Source organism: Aethalodelphis obliquidens, unplaced genomic scaffold (assembly GCF_003676395.1).
Source record: "Aethalodelphis obliquidens isolate GAN/ISIS:26980383/991018 unplaced genomic scaffold, ASM367639v1 scaffold3, whole genome shotgun sequence".
Lineage (NCBI taxonomy): Eukaryota > Metazoa > Chordata > Mammalia > Artiodactyla > Delphinidae > Aethalodelphis > Aethalodelphis obliquidens.
Window position 1 is genome coordinate 4,932,074 of NW_020837947.1, and position 20,300 is coordinate 4,952,373.

At 37.2% G+C, this 20,300-nt stretch overlaps 1 protein-coding gene across 7 annotated transcripts in view; it reads right to left on the bottom strand.

Moving 5' to 3' along the window:
* Window positions 1-10,938: 10,938 nt before the first annotated feature.
* Window positions 10,939-20,300, bottom strand: part of QKI (QKI, KH domain containing RNA binding) — a 143,895-nt gene continuing 134,533 nt past the window's right edge. For all 7 annotated transcript variants that reach the window (XR_003427736.1, XR_003427734.1, XM_027081589.1 and 4 more), the window contains exon 8: window positions 10,939-16,925. Coding sequence is in view for 5 of the 7 variants with exons in the window: in XM_027081589.1 (XP_026937390.1) it covers window positions 16,909-16,925 (17 nt within the window). In the remaining 2 variants the exon portion in view is untranslated. The remainder of the gene's footprint in view (window positions 16,926-20,300) is intronic.

The following is a 20,300-nucleotide window of genomic DNA, read 5'->3' on the forward strand; positions in this document are numbered from 1 at the left end:
CAGATGTGTCTTGGAGGAACTGGTAAAGTGACAGTGGGGCTTCCTTTGCAGGAACACGGACAAAATGATGACCAGCAGAGCCTCCTTCGTCTTCATTTGCTTGTTAGTTCTTTGGTTGTATTTCTTCAACATTAGGGTTTAAAAGAATAACCTTTCTGCAAGTTCTGTGGTCCATGAAAAAGGGCATTAGGGTGTCTGGTCACCGTAGGCCATGCCCCTGGTGCCTTGACATCAGTGAGCAGAGGACAGGGGTTTCTGGGCAGGTTTCTCAGCGAAGGGTTGGAGGCTGTCGGCACTAGGCTGGCATCTGTGTGCCTCCTCTTGGTCACCAACCGAATCGTTTACACGCATGTGTCTCATCTGAATGTTCATACTATAGAAAAACAGCGGGGAATATACGTCCTAATCTAATTGTTGGGGGTATGTGCAGGTATTGTTGATCTTTGAAATTTTCAAGTCACATAAACTGAAGTTTAATGTACAAAGTAGAATTTATTCTAAGGATATATAGGGTTTAAATAGCATTGCTTAAGAGTGACACATCCAGCAATCACAATCGTATGTGCCTGTTATAGTTGGGGGAGGAGTCTAGCTTGATTTTATTTGAAAACTTTGGTTTGTTATAAAATGCGTCAATTATTTTAATCATGTAGAAAATGTGCAAAAGATGTTGCTTAACACTTCCAAGAGCGCCTGGGTGCCCGACTTTAAGTGCATGCATTTCTTAGGAAGGCGTGTTACGTCCTTTCAGGACTTTAATAAGGTAGGAAATGCCCCCTGACCATTGACTCCAAATAGTTTAAAGGTATGTTTATTTATATTTAAATAAATGCAGCACCAGGAAAAACACAAGACAATAATGGCAAACACTCGCTGAAAATATACCAGTCCCAGTCTAATGTGCTAAGAAGCTTACATTCATTATTAGCTCATTTAATCCTCTGAAGGGCCCTAGGAGGTGGGCACTGTCTGCCCATTTTGTAGATGAGAAATCTGAGATTTGAGGTTTAAATAACCTGTTCAGAATCACCAGATGTAAAAAGTCGCCATAAACCCAGATAACCTATGTTACGCTGACAAATGGAGATACTGTGTTGTGGGAAAGATATTAATATAAAACCTTAGAGATGAAGGATTCTAACTGGAAATTCTGAGTGATGGACAAGTACTTTTAACTCTTTAAAAAAAAACAGATGTGATTTTTTTGGGGAGAGTAAGAGCTCAACCCTGTTCTGCTGGATGGCAGAAGGGGCTGCTACTGGGCCACAGAAGAAAACCCTGCTTCATATCTCTACCTGGCTGTGGTTCGTATCACTATCTGGCGTTACTGTGTCTATGTACAAAACTGGGGAGAACACTGGGGTGATACCTCAGGTCTGCAAGGCAGTGGTTTCCAAGGTCTGTTCCCAGATGCTCTTGGGGCAGGTCTGTGACACACACAGGATATTGGTGCCGTCATCATAGATGGCAAACTATTACTCAACCTAAAATCTGTTTATGGCAATAATGACAAAGGCAACAAATGCCTCATTCCTTGAAATGGGGGGGGGGGCGGAAAGTCACGTTACTGCTAATATTTGGGAAAATACAAATTGCTAAAAAGCACACCACCATATAGGACAGAATCCCAGGCGAAGAAACCTGTGAATCGAGAACTCGAAGAGACTCGGGCACTTTTCGCTCTCCTCGGTCCAAAGGAGAAATCAAACGTCATGTGGAGAAATAGGTTTGCAAATTGTTACACACCTCCCAAAAGGAAGCATGAGAATGAGCTCTTCTCCAAAATCCTAGTTGCTCTTGCCCAGGGTTTGCTGAGTGCCCGATGGTGCGGCCACGCGGGCCGGACAGCAGAGCCGCCCTGAGCATCCTCCCTGCTGCTTCTCATTGGACGCCCCGTGCTGGCCGGTGCATTTCAAGCTAGGCTGTGTGCTCCTTGATTACTGAAAAGTGGTTAAAATTCGGTAATTTCCATTCCCTGAGTCCTAATCTAAGTCTGTACTTTCCAAGGATTTATTAATGAAAGTAAGTCAAGACCAGTTGATTTCTGTTGTGAACACGTTGCGGAACTCCCTTTAGAAGCCCAGACACTCACACTTTAAGGCAACAGTTGTCAGACACGTGTTTGGCGAGTGCTTTTTAGTCTTCTGTGTATCATTTCAAATATTAGCAGTAGGTGATTTTTTTAAGCTTTTGTTATAGAGAATGAGGCCTTTGTACTCACTGGTAATTATTGGTAAAAATGACTTTTAGGTTGGATAAACAAGAGTTTATAGACTAGGGCTCAATTTAGATGAGGTACACTATTTTAATAGTAGATATTTCAGTTCTGCTTAAATGGCCAACTGTACAGTTTGGAAAAACCCACATCAGATGTAAGAGCTTCATAAGTGCACAGGCCCTACCAGCAGACAGCTTTCTGATGAAAACATTAGTGTGAATATCTCCTTAAGAAATAAACTGCTACAGCCTCCTGAACATTAGAAGTAAGAGACCAATCATTTATGAATAGAACTTACGTACTGGATCCCAGGAGGACCAAAAGTCATGTCTTGTAGATAATACCTTGTGTTTTGGTAGGAAGAGTAAACAGATTATAACAATTTTTGGTAATAGAAAGTCAAGATAAATTTCAAATTGTGACACGTGACGCCTGCCATGTTCTAAATAGGAGATAATAGGTAAGTGAACAACCCTAGTTTTCTGTCTGCTGTATTTAACTCTGAACTTGTTTCACCTTGGAGCTATCACATTTAATATCACGTTGTGACTTTCCCCAGAGTGACAGGTTCTGCTTTACCCCACTCCTGGTATAAAGGGAATGGATTTTAAGTCCATCCAAAATATTATCCGCTCAGCTAGTAACTCCTGAACCGGGGTCTCTGGTTCAGGCGATTAGTAGCTTCATCCGTTGCTCCCCGTCACCTATTCCATTATTTTCTAAATGTACCACAACTGGAAAAACCTTGGGAAGCCCTGTTCTGGGGAGCCAACCTGACCCCCAGGGTTCTGGGGCAAAAGCCAGGCCTCCTGACATACCACTTTCTCCTTCTCCCTCACCTTTGTGGAGAGAGGTGGGTATGGTATCTAGGTTGGGCCATAAAGTGACGGAAAAGTTTGGAATAGTTTGGTAGAAAGCATAAAGTTGGGTGCACTCTGGGATAAGCAAGAGGTAGGGATGGGGGGAAGACGCTAGTTCAGGATTCCAAAGCCGAGGGGCTGGGGGTTCTGAGGCACGGGACCACTCATTCAGATGCCACTAGCAAAGGTCCTCGCACGCCAAGCACGCTGGGGAAATGGGAGAGAGCGAGTGGCTGGAATTGCCCAGATACGTGACTCCTTCCCCCTTCACGCCTCAGCACTGAGACACACGCTGTAGGTCGCCTGTCACAATGCAATTCCATCAGACACACATCTGGAAAACGTGACTCTCTTGGTTCTCAGTTTTGTTTTTAGCAAATGCCACCTGAAGCGGTAAATAGGCTGCAGAGTGGGGTTCACTTACAGTACAGATCTTTGTGTCAGTGAAGCCCCGTGAGAAAATTGTGCCTTATAAATTTGAGTTGCTCTGCTCTGAAAGTGCCACTTCTCAGCGTATTGCAGAGGTTTGAACCAACCACTCCCAGGTCTGTCGCCCACGTGTATGAATTTAGGAATACCGTTTCTGGGTCTCTCTCTGGGCATCTGCTTCCTCATCTGTAAGCAGTAGGGTGTGAGTCTGCATGATCACAAAGTTACTGTTACTTCTAAGGGGCTTCGACGATTTTTTTGTTCTCTAATTCTTCTTATTTATGATGCTTATAAAAAGAGGCTAGGCCACCTCTGAGATATGGACGCTTGGATAAACTGCTTTCTGGATGCTGCCCATCCCTCAGTGACTTAAATGTGTGCTTAAAGTGATGATCAAAGATAGTCCTGAACATTGGAATATGCATGAGTGGCACAGTCTGTTTTGTAGATGGAAGAGACAGGGCAGGATGGTCCCGGCACCGGCACCATCAAACGCACACACAGGCTCAGGTTGTTCTAGAACTCAGTGATCGCCCACCTCCTTCTTCCTGCTTCAAGGCCTTCACTGTGGGTCCAGCCAGCTGGTCCACTGGTTTCCACACCAATTTCAAGGCGTAAGCCTATCCCTTGAATTTACAGTTCTCTGGGCACAGCTTTGGAAAGGTGGGGGGGCATATGGTGGCATTTATTCACTCAGCAGATATTTATTAGCACTTAGGTTCCAATCACAGTTAAATGCAAAGAGAGATGAAACTGAAGGTACACCCTACTTGGGGCCCCATCCCTAAGGCCACACTAGATGTATTTTCACTCAGATCTGAGGCTGCTTTCACAGAACAGAGCTAGCAAAAGGACTCCCAATCTTAAAAAGGAAGAATCTTATTCTAGTAGTATATAGACTACTAAGATTAAATGCCATGCTGCCATTAGATAAAATTGCTCTTCTCAGACAAGGACCATAGTAAAAGGATTCAGGGAGACCTATTTAATTTTGATGCTATTATTAATGTATCCCACAGGAGTAAGAAAGATTTCTGAGCTCAGTAACACGGCTAGTAGGAAGAGGGCCATAAGCCTTCCTACCCTGGGGCGGGGGCGGGGGGGGGTTACATCACACTAGGGCTTGGCTTTCAATGCAAAGGAGACCCCTAGTTCCCTAGGACATGGAGAGTTAGGAGCTGAGCTGCCGGGGGCCTGGGCCTGAGAAACGCCTTTCCCAACAGGGAACCAGAGAAGGAGGAGGACAAACGGGTTATTTCCCTGAAGACTGAACGGCCAAACCAAAGTCTTTATACAGGTATTTTTATACAGGTATTTTTGTTGAATAATAATTCAACAAGATGGGCTTTTAGGGAATGGGGTTACTTCAGATATGACTACATCAAGAAGCAAGACTTTCTCTTAAAATCTAACCATCTTTACCATAAACATATGCTTTGCTTCCCTCCTCACAAGAGAATCTTAAATTTACTAGATGTTCTGCAAAGAATCGGGGCTTAGAATGCCGTAGTTCTGTAGACTGGATAATTAACATACTGTTTTTCTATTACGTGAACTTGTCTTCCCCAGCCCTAGGCTGTGAGCTGGTTTAAGGCGAGAGCTGTGTCTTCACTCTTGTCTCACAGAGGACGGGAAGAGCACTCAGCACAATTTTCTCAGCACACAAATGTTTTCTTGTGTGCATAAAATGGCTTAGTAATTTTGGGAGTTTTTCTTTCACTTATATTTATAGTTTTAATAAATCTGCATGAATTCCAAATTGGATTTGTCTATTGAAACAATGTAACTTGACCAGTTCAGTCTTGAAATTCATATATATACATATATATGTGTGGTGTGTGTGTGTATATATATATATATAAATATATATATATATATATATTTACCTCCTTAATCATCATCCTCCTGTTAAATCCTGAATGCAAAATGATACAGCTACTTTGGAAGACAGTTTGGCAATTTATTACAAAGCTAAACATACTCTTACCGTATGACCCAGTAATTATGCTGTTTGGTATTTACCCAACGGAATTGAAAAATATGTCCACACAGAACCCTGCACACACATGTTGATAGCAGTTTTATTCATAATTGCCAAAACATGGAAGCAACCGAGATGTCCTTCAGTAACTTAATGAATAAACTGTGGTCCATTCAGACAATGGAATGTTATTCAGCGCTGAAAAGAAATGAGCTATCAAGTCATGAAAAGACCTGGAAGAACTAAATGCACGTCACTGAGTGAAGGAAGCCAGTCTGAAAAGGCTACGCACTGTATGATTCCAACTATATGGATAAGGGAAAACTATAGAGACAGTAAAACATCAGGGGTTGCCAGGGGTTGGGGGAGGGGTGAATAGATGGAGCACAGAAGACTTTTAAGGCAGTGAAACTACTCTGCGCGATACCTTAATGATTTATACATGCCCTGAAACATTTGTCCAAACAAGAGTAAACTGTAGTGTAAGCCATGGACTTTGGGTGATTAAGATGTGTCGTCGTAGGTTCACCGGTTGTAACGAATGCTTCCTGTGGTGCAAGATGTTGGTAGTGGGGTAGGCTGTGCACGTGAGGGCAGGGGGGATTTGGGAAACCTCTGAACCGTCTGCACAATTTTGCTGTGAAGCTAAAGCCTGCTCTAAAAAACAAAAACTTTGCCAGAATCACCGGGGCATTAAATTAACAAAATAAAATACGTCTATTTGTGACATTTTCTGTGATGGAAGAAACCATGAAAAAATAACTATGATCAAGCAGCCTCAATAAAGATAGTTAATTATCTCTGTAAACACACATATTCCAAATTAACTTGGCATATTATAATGTACATGTAGAATTGAAATCTTTATTTGGATAATGGACATGCAGTTTTTATATTCCTTTTGACAAAGCACACAAACTCCTGAGGAGCCGGTTACACGTTTCTAATTGGCTTTGCAGTACACCAGGTTTTTAGATATTTGGATGCTTTCGGCAAAATAAGTCCACAGTGCAACTGTGGAAAGCAAGCTTATATAGCTCTGAGAAACAAAAAGTAAATGCACAATATACACATTATACATTTGTCTCTTTTTAAAAAATATTTATTTTCTTATTAGTCATCCATTTTATACACATCAGTGTATACTCTATGGTTTTTAATTTGTGGCTTCATAAATATTTTAAAAATTTCTTAGAGCTGCTTTGTTTGAAGAGTGTAACTTAAGGGTGGTAGAAAAAATCGATAACTTTTGTTTCAAAAAGAGGCTGAAAATTACTTGTGCAATAAATGATGTCTTCTATTGAAACTTCCTATTTTTGTTGTCTACGCAGACCACATATTCGAGGCCTCTGAGTAACAAGAATACCAATAGCAAAATCTCCCATACTGGTCACCAAGGAGCATTTTTGAAAGGACATGGATCCCGAAGTGGGTGAGTTCCTCTTGGTTTGACTTTAAACCATTAGTCTGTCTTATTACATGGCTTTACCATATTTGGGCAACATAAGTTGGATACACAGCCATTTGGTTTTAATGCATTTCGATATACAGAGAAATGGTTATTTTTATTCATTGTATGTTACTGAGTTTATTGAATCATGTACTGATTGTTGCCTCTGATTTAACACCATGCGTCCAATCCAGTTAAGGGCTCAAAAGTTGACTGTGGTGCTCATAATTCATCAATGAGTAACACCAAGTACAAGACAGACATGACTGATTCCTGATGGGATACTTCCTAGTGTCTTTTATCTGACAGTTACTTTTTAAAGCCATCAGTAGACGATTTGGTACTGCAACAACCCCTTTCTAACACGTAGCCCGACAGCTTACCCCACCCCGCTATTTCTGTATTTTAATTTCATTACAGCAATTCTACAAAGAGATCCTACTCTTAAGAAATGTTCATAGGGAGGGTAGGTGGTAATTCAGATGGAAAAGGAGAGGCAGAAGAGCCTATTGTGCATCAAAACGTGAGGCGTTCCCCACCACCTGCTGAAGACTGTCTGCTAGGTGGCTCATTTTGACACTACTACCAAATTCTCAGCTAGGAACCTGCTAGGATATAGATCTCACAGTGTGCATTGTTCTCATCATCACCTTTGGGTCTAGTAGGATCACATATGAAAAAATACTTAAGAAATGGGAGTTGGTATGGTAACCAACTCCATTTTTCAAGTTTGTATTATTTAGTTAAGTTTACATTTTTCTGTCCTATTTTTCCTTTCCATTAGCTCTGTCCAATGGTGTCTTGAAGAAAGTAGTACTTCTCTTTGAATTTAGAGGATACAGTGGTAAGGAAAGAATGAACTTCCCAATATTGCCCTTAATAATACTCTTTCTGCCACAACTCGTTGCACATTTACTCACATGTGGAGTTCCGTACATAAAAATATTACATGTGTATTTCAATAATTAAAACAAGTTATACCTCCTGGCTATGACTTCTCATTAGTTTTAGTTCAGATACAATCTATACTTTGATTCAATAACTTTTTTTTGCTATAAATTCTCTAGGATGGAGTTTAAGGCTGGAGGTGGAGAATCTTTAGTAGAGGATAACAAGCAATTTAGAAAAATTTGGGGGCTTCCCTGGTGGCACAGTGGTTAAGAATCCACCTGCCAATGCAGGGGACACGGGTTCAAGCCCTGGTCTGGGAAGATCCCACATGCCGCGGAGCAACTAAGCCCGTGAGCCACAACTACTGAGCCTGCGCTCTAGAGTCCACGAGCCACAACTACTGAAGCCCATGCGCTCTAGAGCCCGTGCTCCGCAACAAGAGAAGCCACCGCAATGAGAAGCCTGCGCACCGCAACGAAGAGTAGCCCCTGCTGGCCGCAACTAGAGAAAGCCGGCGCGCAGCAACAAAGACCCAACACAGCCAAAAATAAATTAATTAATTAAACTTATAAAAAAAAGAAAAGTTTGGGTTAACACCTCTTTGAAGGAGTCAAGGTATTGACAAGGCTTTCTTGGTATTTATTAGTACAGGTAATTGACCGAGTTCACATCTGTGATGTCTTCCTTGAAGAGCACAAAATCTCTTTGTCAAATAGACTCATGTAGAATTCAGTGAAAATGCAATGCCCTTTGGAAGACATGGAAGTAAAACTTATATGGCATTTTTTTCTTTTGTGTCCCGCCATGCCAGGTTGCTTTTATTATAAGCTCCAAGAACAATGAGAGAGACTTAATTCATTTTAAAACCAACACGGATACTTAGTGATGACAGACTGACTGCTCTCAGATGTGATATCAAACTTTCCCAGTTTTCTTAATTTTTTCCTTTGACTTCAAAACCGATTTTCCTGCTAATAGCCCCACAGACTGATGCTTGAATAATAGTTTAAGGTGGGGCATTTGTACGTTTGATTTGTTGATCTAGTTTTCTTCCCTGGCATACCAGTTTAGATCTTAGCTTCTCAGATTCTTAGCTTTGGTGTTTTCATATGCTCCATCCACTAACTTTAAGTTTTCCATTTTCCCACCATCTAGAAATCTAGAATAAGTTTAACCTCTGAACAATTTTTCAGTGCTCTTTTACCTCAGTGAGAAAACAATGGGCAAAAGCATCATTAACATAAATAATTAAAATGTGTTCAAGATGGCTTCTCACCTGCACTATTAGTCTATTCTAATTTTATAGGCCAAATCACTTAAAACACTGTGACAAGGGGTTTTAAAATTCAGGTTTCAAGCTTAGGCAAGGTACCTTATTCATTCTTGACCTTGATAAAGTTTGAAGTTAAATGAGTGCTTATGGAATTTTTAGTATCAACTCAAATAGTTCCATAAGAAAATACTTGTGGATTAATTCGCAAATGTTTTACTAATATTTTACTTTTAACCACTTCCCCCTAGTTTTTCTTAGTATTCGGTTAAGTAACCAGTGCATACATTAAGAGAGCAGAACCACAGGAGTTAAATTTTCATCCTAATTTTGAGATGCGCTCTCAAACTGGAACTGCTGTATAGCACATAAAAATAAGCACTCCCTCTGTACTTCACAAAATAGTACTTAACTGGAGAATCTAATTTTAATGTACATTTTCTGGAAAAACATGATCCCCAACTTACTATCACTAATATATATATATTTTTAGATGTGGGATATTTTTTAAATGTTCAATTAGCTTAACTGCTTTCTAACAAGACCACAAAGAGCTCCTACAAAGAAGGAGCAGATAATTATAAAAAAATGACATTTGGAAGGAAACCCAAATGTCATCCAATCCTTCCATACAACAGAAATTCCTCCCTAAATATTAAGAAATGTATGAATTATCAGACTAATTTTTATATAGAAATGATACTCATCTGATTTTTCAGAAGGAGAAACATTAAAACCTGTTTTACATTATACCCTTTGAGAAGCTAGTTTGGTGTCTGAAGAGTCAAAATCACCATTCTGAATCTGAAGAGGCAAGCACAGATGTCTACAGGAACCAGGGAGGGGACGAAAAAACGAAACCAAGTTAGAAGAATGCAAATCAACAATCCAGGTGTGATACTGGGGCAGTAAGGAGTAGTGGGGCAGTGTGTAACTGGGAGCTCTTGGTTTAAAAGGGATAGTGGAATTCATCGGTTTCAGCTGACGGCTACCTCAGGCACATGCAGGCTGCAGTTTTCTAGATAACTTGCTCTTTGAAGAAGTGTAGACTTTATGAATAGATTTTAAAAAGTCTACTGAGACTTTAAATGCTGGCAGGTAATTAAAGCAACAGCAACACTGTAGAGGCCAAACCAAACGCCATCTGTGGGCAGCTAGCTTGTACCCATGCTCTGGACCCAGCTTCTGTCGGCTTTTAGAAGCATGTGGGGAGAATACTGCTAAGGAAAACAAAGGTTCTAGTGCGTGATCAGAAAAGAGGAAAAGAAACCTGGAGAATGGATTTATGACTAAGTAAGGACTGGGGAATTTCAGGTGCAAAGGAGCCCTAAAACTTAGATGTCAAGATAAAATCTTTGAGAAAAGGTTTCAAACCACTGGTATTTTTACCAATTCTTCTTTGTTCAAAAAATTGATGACACTACTCCTTTTCACATAGCCTACTGGATCAAAATTTGGTCAGCACTCCTTTCTTTTTTCTTACATCTAAAAACTATATGAGAATTGTACCTGAAGTTTCCTAATTAGAAACAAGTATTTGGGATGCACATCCAACTGAGAAACATTGTAGTGAGTCTGTTTACTGATTTCCTTTTCTAATCACTGGAAATCAGGGAAAATGTTATGATCAGCTTGTAGTGAAGTGAATTAGAGCTCCAGGATGTCACATTCTTCTGCTTTCTTTTAAACAGTGTTAAAAGCACCAATAGAAACTGAAAGTGAAATGTACATTCTTTATTCTGATGTTTATAAGTGTGGTGTGTGTGGGGTTTTTTTGGGGCGGGGGTAGGCATAAGCAGCATTTTCAGCTGCAGCTGGCTTGAGAGGATGAAGCACATGCACTTTTTCCAGTTGGTTTATTGCACGTCATGTACAGTCTTAACGTGGTTCTCCATTCACATAGGATTTGGGAAGACCTATTTCAACTTTTCTATGTACAATTTCCACAAATAAAATTCTAAGTGTTTTATACACACCACTACAATATAAACCACAAAAGATATATTTGGTAATCAAAATTTCTCGATAATAGCATTTTTAAAAAAGGTATAAATTTTTTACCATGGGAGCTGTGCTTTTCCCCACAATGTGGTGTCTTTTGCCACGAAGGGACAGCAAAACTGTAAGCAATGAGAAATCCACGTTGTGTTGCTGTTTGCTGCACCTACCAACTACTTCTCCTGAGAATTAATTCTTCCTCCTCCTCTCCCACCCCCTGCAATTAGTGCAGCAGAAACACAGAAAGGAGAGTACTACGCTTAGGTGAACCAGTTTGATTCAGCATTGAGTACCAGGTAGGCATATAATTTTGTTACATCTCTTCATAGCAAAGGCAGTTCAACTTAGATAATGTTATGTTAAAAAAAACCACAGATAAAATTACATGTGTGTACCAAATGAATATTTCTAAAAGTAAAATTGTCTATAATATGAATTATTTTTCCATTTTAAATAAAGGTATTAAGAAACTTGTGACAATGTTTAACAATTACCTTATGTACTTAGAAAGTTTGAGTCCAAAAAGTTTTCTGGGTGATTTCTGCTATTAAATAATGGATTGTAATTTAGCAATACATTTCTTTCTACTAAAAATGACTTGCTGGAAATGCTACAATTGCTAATTGTTATCAAGGAATGACAGACATCTTATTCCAAACACACAAACAAACCCCTCCCCCTCCCCCCAAACTGGAGAAGCCTTAGACTGCCATTTATAAAAGTGTTAGACTTAGCTGGTAAAAAAAAAAAAAGATTGATTTGGTAATGAGCAATTTAAACCTGTTGTCCGCTTTTGGTGTACTAGAAAATTTAGATCCTTCATATTTATCCAGTATTTTAGAAACTTAACCACCTCCTATCTTGTGTAAACATATGCACATCTTGGCTTTATGGACAGGGTGCTTCAACTGCCCTTTTAGGTGGACTCTGCCCTACAGAGTAGGTGTATGTGAATATCGACTTTCATACTACATTTTTCCTGACATTTTGCCTAAGAAAAAAATGCTTGACTACTAAGTACATTAATTTCACCAACTTCTCGACTGAAAGCTTAACTTTCAATTGCTTTGTCAAGTACTAGTAGCATAAAACAATAAACTGCCTCTGGCATTTTATCATTCTAACAACTCGGTGATTCCATTTTTTATACTATTACAGCCTGTATAAAAGTGGGTTTTGTAATGTTATTTCTGTCTTTTAAAAATGGACTTTTACAACATAAAAGGTGGCAATGTGACATAATTATACATAAAAGTAGTACTCTTAACTGAAAATGAGATGAGACTGCATTCACAGGCTTCAGAAAATGTGGAATAAACTGTATAGAAATTCTTCTTCAATTTCAGTGACATGGTGCCATGATGACTTGCATATTAGCAGCTTGAATGACATCTTCAGATTTTTACAGAATATATATTAGCTGTATGGCAATGTGAACTTTTACAGAGTAGCATAGTAAAGCTCTACCTAATAATAATGCATCCCCCCCCCCACTGGAGAAACAATATATTTGTTTGATCCAAAGAACCATCTCAACTATGATTAAATCAGATGCTCTCGCTATTCTATGTATTTCATGTATGTATATATACTATGGTAGTACTTTGATTGGTTAATAGCATATTGGTGTTATGTCTTCTGTAACATGTGACTCATTTTAGCCCCAAATTTTAGAACTTTAAAATAAATAAAATGTAATTTACAAAAATAAGCATTATTTACAAATGCAAAAATTCATCCTGAGAAATTTTATTATCCAGGAGAACTATTTCACAGAACAGGAAATACCAATATCTGTGAAATAAAAATGCACCTCAAGAGTTACACTAAAGAATTGATAAGTAGAGGTCAATTTACCTAGGTTGCAGCCAAGGAAAGCATGAAGATATTTAATAGATCTTCTTAAATTGACCTGCATGCAAAATCATGATATATATAACTTTTCAAATGCTATTTCTTCTCCCTTAAACTTCTTATATTAATGTATTCTGACTGTATTTTTAACAGGGTGAGACATAAAGCTGAGTGACGCTGTTTGACCTCCTGCTGAGGGTTCCACGAGGAGAGGCGGGTTTGTGGTTGTTGTGAACGGCTTACTCTGGACTGTCCTGAGACACAGAGCCACTCTACCTTTGGCTTTACCTGTGTTTAGCCCCTCTAACAGGAGCAGCTGGCTAAAACAGTTCAAAACGTCTTTATAAAGGAAAAATGTCCAATTAAAACACAAATCTGAATAAAGGTAAGACATCAGATTCCTTGCTTTATGTGACCATAAAATTATCTACTTATAGAAATTTCAAAAAATGGTTCAACAAAGAATCAAACTGGTTTCTTGGGTATATCATTATGACGAATCTCTTTACTCTTTATGCTGTGAGCAGACAGTGATTATTTTGGAGAAGGAAAAATAAGAAATTGTGGAATTAGTAATGCAGAGGTTGAAAGGCAAGTGGCAAGACTAGAAGAACGCCTCAAACCAACACTACTTTGTTCCCATCTCTATTGGCACCTACCTACCCCCCCACCCCGAAGTAAAAGCCCAGAATAACCAAAGCCATTTTAACAGTAGTGTGCGGAATTGTCAGCTGACAAACAACATAAAAACAAGTCACGTTATGACTATGTTATCTGTGGTCACGTTCTTCAGGGTTAGTCCAGGAATTCAAGACTTTACATTCCTTTGTCTTTATTTGTTTATTTTAATTAAACACGTAAAGGTTAATAAACAGACATAGTCCAGAGTTAGTAGGTTGGTATTATAACATTTATTAAAATAATGCTATGGGTTAATAGAAACAGCAAAGAACCAAAGAATTAAAATGCAAGCTATGTAAAATCCCAACTAAAACCCGAAAGTGTCTAATGTATTCATTCATTAGCTAACTAAAAGCCCAAGAAAGACAAGACACCCAATATAATAAAGTACTGCAAAACAATTGGCAATTTTCAGTTATCAAAATTGTGGATTTTGCATTTTTGTATCCTTTTCTCAATCAAGAAAAAAATTCTTTTTGAATGTTATATAACATACATATAAAACAAGATAGAAAAATACATTATAAACTTGTAACAATGGCTGTAAATACATTATCTTACATGTTTCTCATAGGCAATAGGTTGGTTATGATACATAGATAGCATGAAACTACTGAGATAATAAAGAATAGACAAAAATACATGTCAGCTGTACGGTAACATACAAGCGACACTCCCATCTACCCGCACTAAAAAATTACATAATACTGTCAGAAAAAAAAAGTCTTAAAAACTACATATTTTAATAAGAAATAAATTCAATAAAGAATGATAATACTGAGAACCAAGGCATTCAGAGATTTCAAAAGTCATGCTTTTTTTCAGTTGATCCAAAAGTTTGTCAACTAAGTTTTCAAACGTTTGTTCAGAGCCAACATTACTCATAAATGTCACACGTTTATTTCAAACATTTACTTTCTTCCCCATAAAAGACCTTTGATAAACATCTAAAATGTCCAGGTATAACATAGTTGAGATGAAACTAGATCAAATACTGGTATCATTTTTAAACTATCACCTCAAGTGTTTGAGTGTCGCAAATTTATTCAACCAACCGAACAAAATAAAAATCAAAATGGCACAGCATATATTGTAAATAAATCAAAACAACTGTATGTGTAACAGAAAGACAAAGCAGTGGCATGTTAAACTAAAGCTAGCTGAATACAGAACAATGAATGTCTATTGCATAGTAAATAAACTGAAAACGGTTTCCAAGTGAGACAAGATGATGGAGGAGGTCACCACAAAGGTGCTTACTGAGCTTACTGCTGACCTTTGACTGTGAAGCTGTGAAGGTGTGTAAGAGGGAAGGAGCTGACGAGCTGGGGAGCCACCGCCACCTGATATCTGCCACGTCTGGTACTGAGCAGTTAATGATTACTTAAGAGTTTAGATGTCGGCTTTGTGCACAAATCGCTTCAACTACAAAACTGAACTTCGTAAGAAACTGGAAGTTTAAACTCACATGTAGTTGAGTATTATATGCACAATGATGCTAGTTTTTCACATTCTTTTAAAGTTAAAAAGGGGGCGTTGTTGGCTTAGGTTACTAAAACCAGCAGAGATGGACTACCCAGTGATCTGCTTTGGTAGAAACAAGTCCGATTAAATTTGGTTCATTTAAAAACCTTGTTTTCCAGAGTGAAAAGCAGAAAGATTCGTTTTTGTGAAAAAGGTTGCTAATATAATATTATTGCCTCCAATTAATAATACAAAAATCCAATACCCCTCCCCCCCCCAACAAAATAGAGCTCTAATTTTGTCTGTAAAGTGGTGTTCAGATCACACATAATTTTTATTTCAGAATCCTTTGGACTAACATTAAATATCGCAATAACCAAAAGCACGCAATTATGATTTTAAAAGAATGCTTTAAACCTTACTTGCTAGGCATCAGAAAAGTTATCAAATTTTTTCACAGTATCAGATTTGGCAAATTTATATCAAGGTAACGTGGCAAAAATCATATAATTCAAACCATCAACTCATTTGTCTCCCCTCACATCTTCTTTCACATACTGGGCGACTGAGTAACATGCATTAACTTGTATTCTGAGGGAGGAGCTGATCTTACAGGACAGTTGACTAAATGACCATGAAGGAAAATAAGGCACTTTCTTTTCTTTAGACTTATTCCAATACTTAAAAAATAAAAAAAAGACAAAAAGGCTCTTTTGGTCTTTTGTTTCTTGACAACCACCAGAAAAAATCATTTCATGAAATAAAGGGTTTCTTTGTTCTTTTTTTTTTTTATAACACTTGAAAGTATAAAATGCTACATTTCCAAAAATATATATTTTTTCTGCACCAGCACCCTTGTATAGTAAAAGTATCTACTTTTTGTTCATTTGTTTCAATGCACTACACTTTATCTACAATTTCATTACATGTATACAGCAAATAGGCAAGCATGGCTTTTACATCCTTAATGATTTTTTTCTATACAGGGAGGTTTAAAAAAAATATTTGAACAGTTTGCCCAGTAATGTGACACATAATGCATGTACCTTGTTCTTGTGTATTTTTTAAAGGAGGTGTAAAATAAAGGTTCAGTCATTTTAACTCAGATATTTATCTTTTTAAAAATAGTGTTGCAGTTTTGTTCTTTGCATTACTTTTCAAAATTCCTTAAGTTTTTCTCTCATGGCACACTTCTAATACTTCAAATTTTGGCAGGCAATATAAAAAAGGCTGCAACTTCTGCCCTTTGAGGGCACTGTAGTGACTAAAGAGCATATCAAATTTTGAATACTTTTTGAAATCACTTCACCAATGACATCCCTGACCAAAGGTTCATGCATGATGCATCATCACACAGTACATTCAGAGAGCTTTGACTCGCTATGAGAAGAAAAGATTCCTAGAAGTCTCTCACAGTAACTGCCTCTGTCACTGAGTAGTTAAGGGCCATCTGTCTCCCCTTCTGAAGTGAGGCCTTCTTACCGTTCGCTTAGGGTGGGACATTAAAAGATGATCAGTGCTGTGGGATGAATTGGGCCTTATTGCTTTACTACTATTCAGTGCAGGTTCTAGAACCACTTTCACCCAAACAGAAAAAAGAAAAAAAAAAAAAAAACCGAAAAAAAACAAAAGCTGAGTTGGAGGACAATTTCTTTGTCTTTTGTTTGGTTAGATGGTAAGACGAACGGACAAGTGCCTCAGCTCGCTGCACTGACGACAGGCAAGCAAAGGCGATTACCAGTTAACTGATCAGCAGGCAGGCATGGTCAGGTCATCATTGGGTGAAGAGTTCAGAGGTCAGAAGGTCATAGGTTAGTTGCCGGTGGCGGCTGGGTGGTTAGAAACAAAAAACAAAAAACAAAAAAAAAAAAAGAAAAGAAAAGATAGAGAAGAGATTAGTTTCAGCTAGTGACGGCTTAATGACAACATGAAAAACTAATCACAACTAATAAAAAAAAGCATGTTTAATTCTGACAAACTGATTGACACCATCTACAGAATACAATAAAAATCATGACAATTTCATATCATGATTTGAACAAATGAAGGAGAGCCCACTCCCACAAAAAAACAAAACAAAAAAAACCCAAAAACTGTTAACAGGAAAAAATAGAAATAAAATACAACTAACAACTAATAGTTAGTAGCAGTCAATGAAGAAAACTGGAAAACAACAACAATGAATAGGTTTGGTATACAGAATTCTGAAACAGTCAGTGCAGTTATCAGTATCTGACTGCTATTAAGCATTAGTATTCTCTCAGATGCAAGCATTAAAGCAACTATTAATGATGGATGTGATTATTAATAACTGATGATCAACAGAAATGAATCTAAAGAAATTTAAATTTTTATGAATAATTTGGTTCAACATAAACTCTGGGCCAAACAAGGTTTCTTTTGTTCAATAAATGTTTATTGCTTTTTCAATTATTCTATTTACAAACAACATGGAATTTCTTGGCCTCATGACACAATGCAATACTAAACTGTAGTCTAGCAGTGTAGGAAACATGGGAACCAGAAAAAGGCCAGGCCTTCTGCACTAGCCAACACTTTCCAGTTGAAAATACTATTTTACACATATAGAACACTTATAAAATGCACTTGCATGTAAACACTGTAAAATCCTGCCATTTAAAATTCTATACTCAAAAAGCTCTAAGTACATCAAAAAATAGAAGAAATTTCTAATTGATACCAATAAGGCATTTTAAAACTACAAACAGCTTTCTTTATTCAATTTCAAAGCTAATACTCTGCAAATAACAATAAAATCTGACATTTCATATACATTCCTGCTTTATATTTTATATTTTAAAAGAAGCCACCTGTAAATACTATTTTCTTTTGCAAAGTAACAAACAGAACAAAAAAAATTAAAAAAATTACAGTAAAACATAAAGTAGTTCTCAAGTGGAAAAGTTATCATTCCCAATGTCCTTGAGTTGCTCCTTCCTTAATCAACCTCTGTCACATTCTGCTTCACCAAACTTGGTCCACTTAACAGTAGTATGATTTTTAAGACTCATTCAATAGCTTAATTATTTCTACTATATTCTGAGGTTTGAGAGAATTTTCTGTACTGTTGCCACTGTGACTAAGGCAGAGGAGATGTAAATGAAAAGATATTCAGTGCAAAGGCAGATTCTGTGCCACTTCATAAATCAAAACCCAGTAGGTGTAATTTCACAGAGTGTAAATGATCTATATAATGGACTGGTTTACCTTCATATAACAAAAATGCTTTCTATAGTCTATCATTTAGGATACCTTATAAATACTACAAAAATACTGTATCTTCAGTGTGACCAAATCTTCCCTGAATTTCTTAAAAATAAGTGGAATTTTATTTAAAAACTGCTATTCCAAAATCAAAGAAGAAAATAAATATTTAACATGATGTAGTCATACCACTTCATAGGTACTCCAGAAATATAGAATCTTAAAGCATTTTTGAAATCACTTAAAATTTTGATTAAAATTGTATTAAGTTTCTTATAACAAATTATATAAATGATGGTTTTTGTAAAATTATTTAGAAAAATTCTGATTATGTTTTTTTTGCATGTGGAATACATAAACAAACTACCATTTACATATATACCAGTAAACCTAGACTATATCCTCTGCCAAGTCCTGGCCTCCTACAGTACACACAGGTGTATCAACCGTGCAAAAGCACTTATGGTTCATCACAACTACAAAGTCAGTTGGTCTTTTATAGGCTTCAAATTCAGTTTTCAAATTATGTGTAGAGGTGGGTTTACTTTTAGTAAAGAACTAGATATTTCTCAACCATGTAGTACTCTAAATGCTCATATAGAATTACATGGTTATATGTCTAAGGGCTGAGTTTCCTTGCATTAAATGAATACTTACACTAATCTTCCCTTCAAAAGATTAAAAAATAATAATTAAAAAAAACCCCTCAAAAATAGAGAAAACAGTAGTATCATAAAATAATTTAAGGATTTCAGACCTCTCCCTTAGACCCAGTGAGTGCATACAGTGATAGTAACAGCAGTATATGAGTATTTGTTATTTAGAAAAAAAAAAAAAAAAGGTAGCATTTCGGTTTGCTGACATTGCATTTTTAATAAAAACAGTGACAGGACTAATCCAAACACATATAACTACAAAAGAGCCTCACATGGAATGTGCTGTCATTTCCAAATACAGTAAAATCTTCCTAATATTTTCAACTATCTCAAGGCACTGGAGTATTAAGTAGACCAGTAATTATTGTGTTAAAACAAAATTATGAGAAATCTCCTAAAAGGGGCATGTAGGGAAAGGTTAACAGAAGAAAAACTACTTTTAAATACTCTTTAGAACTGTTTTAGACATGAACAATGTGGGGGGAAAAAAGCTCTGATTATTCAAGGAATTATTTGGTTTCCTTAAATGGCAAGTTACTTAAAAAAAACATTTTTTAAAAAATTTCCTCCTTCACTAGGAGACTTTTTCTGATACACAAAGGGTGGTTTACTTGTGCATGACACACTGACACTTAACATTATCTTCATAAATAATCATTGAGCTTGGGGGTCTATTTATTGAATAATCTCTACAAGTAATATATATATTAGTTAAAAGTCTTCAAACTAATTATGTATGATGCTATCATCAGTGTCTCTGGGAAGATTTTATTCTCATGTGGACAACACCTGTATCCAATATTTATCATCAGTATTCAAGATAACCATGTAGAACAGGTAGGTCTTTCTTAAGTTCATAGAAAATGTAGGATTGGGGTATAAATACATCACCTTCCACCACTAATATTAGAGACTCTGATCAAATTAATTAGTAGGTAATAGATGTGCCATAATAGAAGCTTGTGAAAAATCCTTTTTTATCTTGCTTTGGATTCCTACCTTGTAATGACAAACTTAGAAAACAATGTCAATAAACCGAAACCGTCACTCCTCAATAAACATAAATAATTTTATAAAAGGGTCCAAGGGCATATATAGGACACAAATTACAAATGTTGAAAAGGAGAAAAATGAAGACTTATTTCCCAGTCACAGGTTAGTCAAAAAGGATTTTCAAACAGCTGGATTCATGTCACCACAGAGCTTCAAAAGATAGTTTACCTTCAGATAATATATTTTAGCAGCAAATAACAAAAATCAAAGGATCCATTTTGGTAAGAGAATGTAAGAATAAAAGGGAACTGATTTTCTGATTTATAAAAA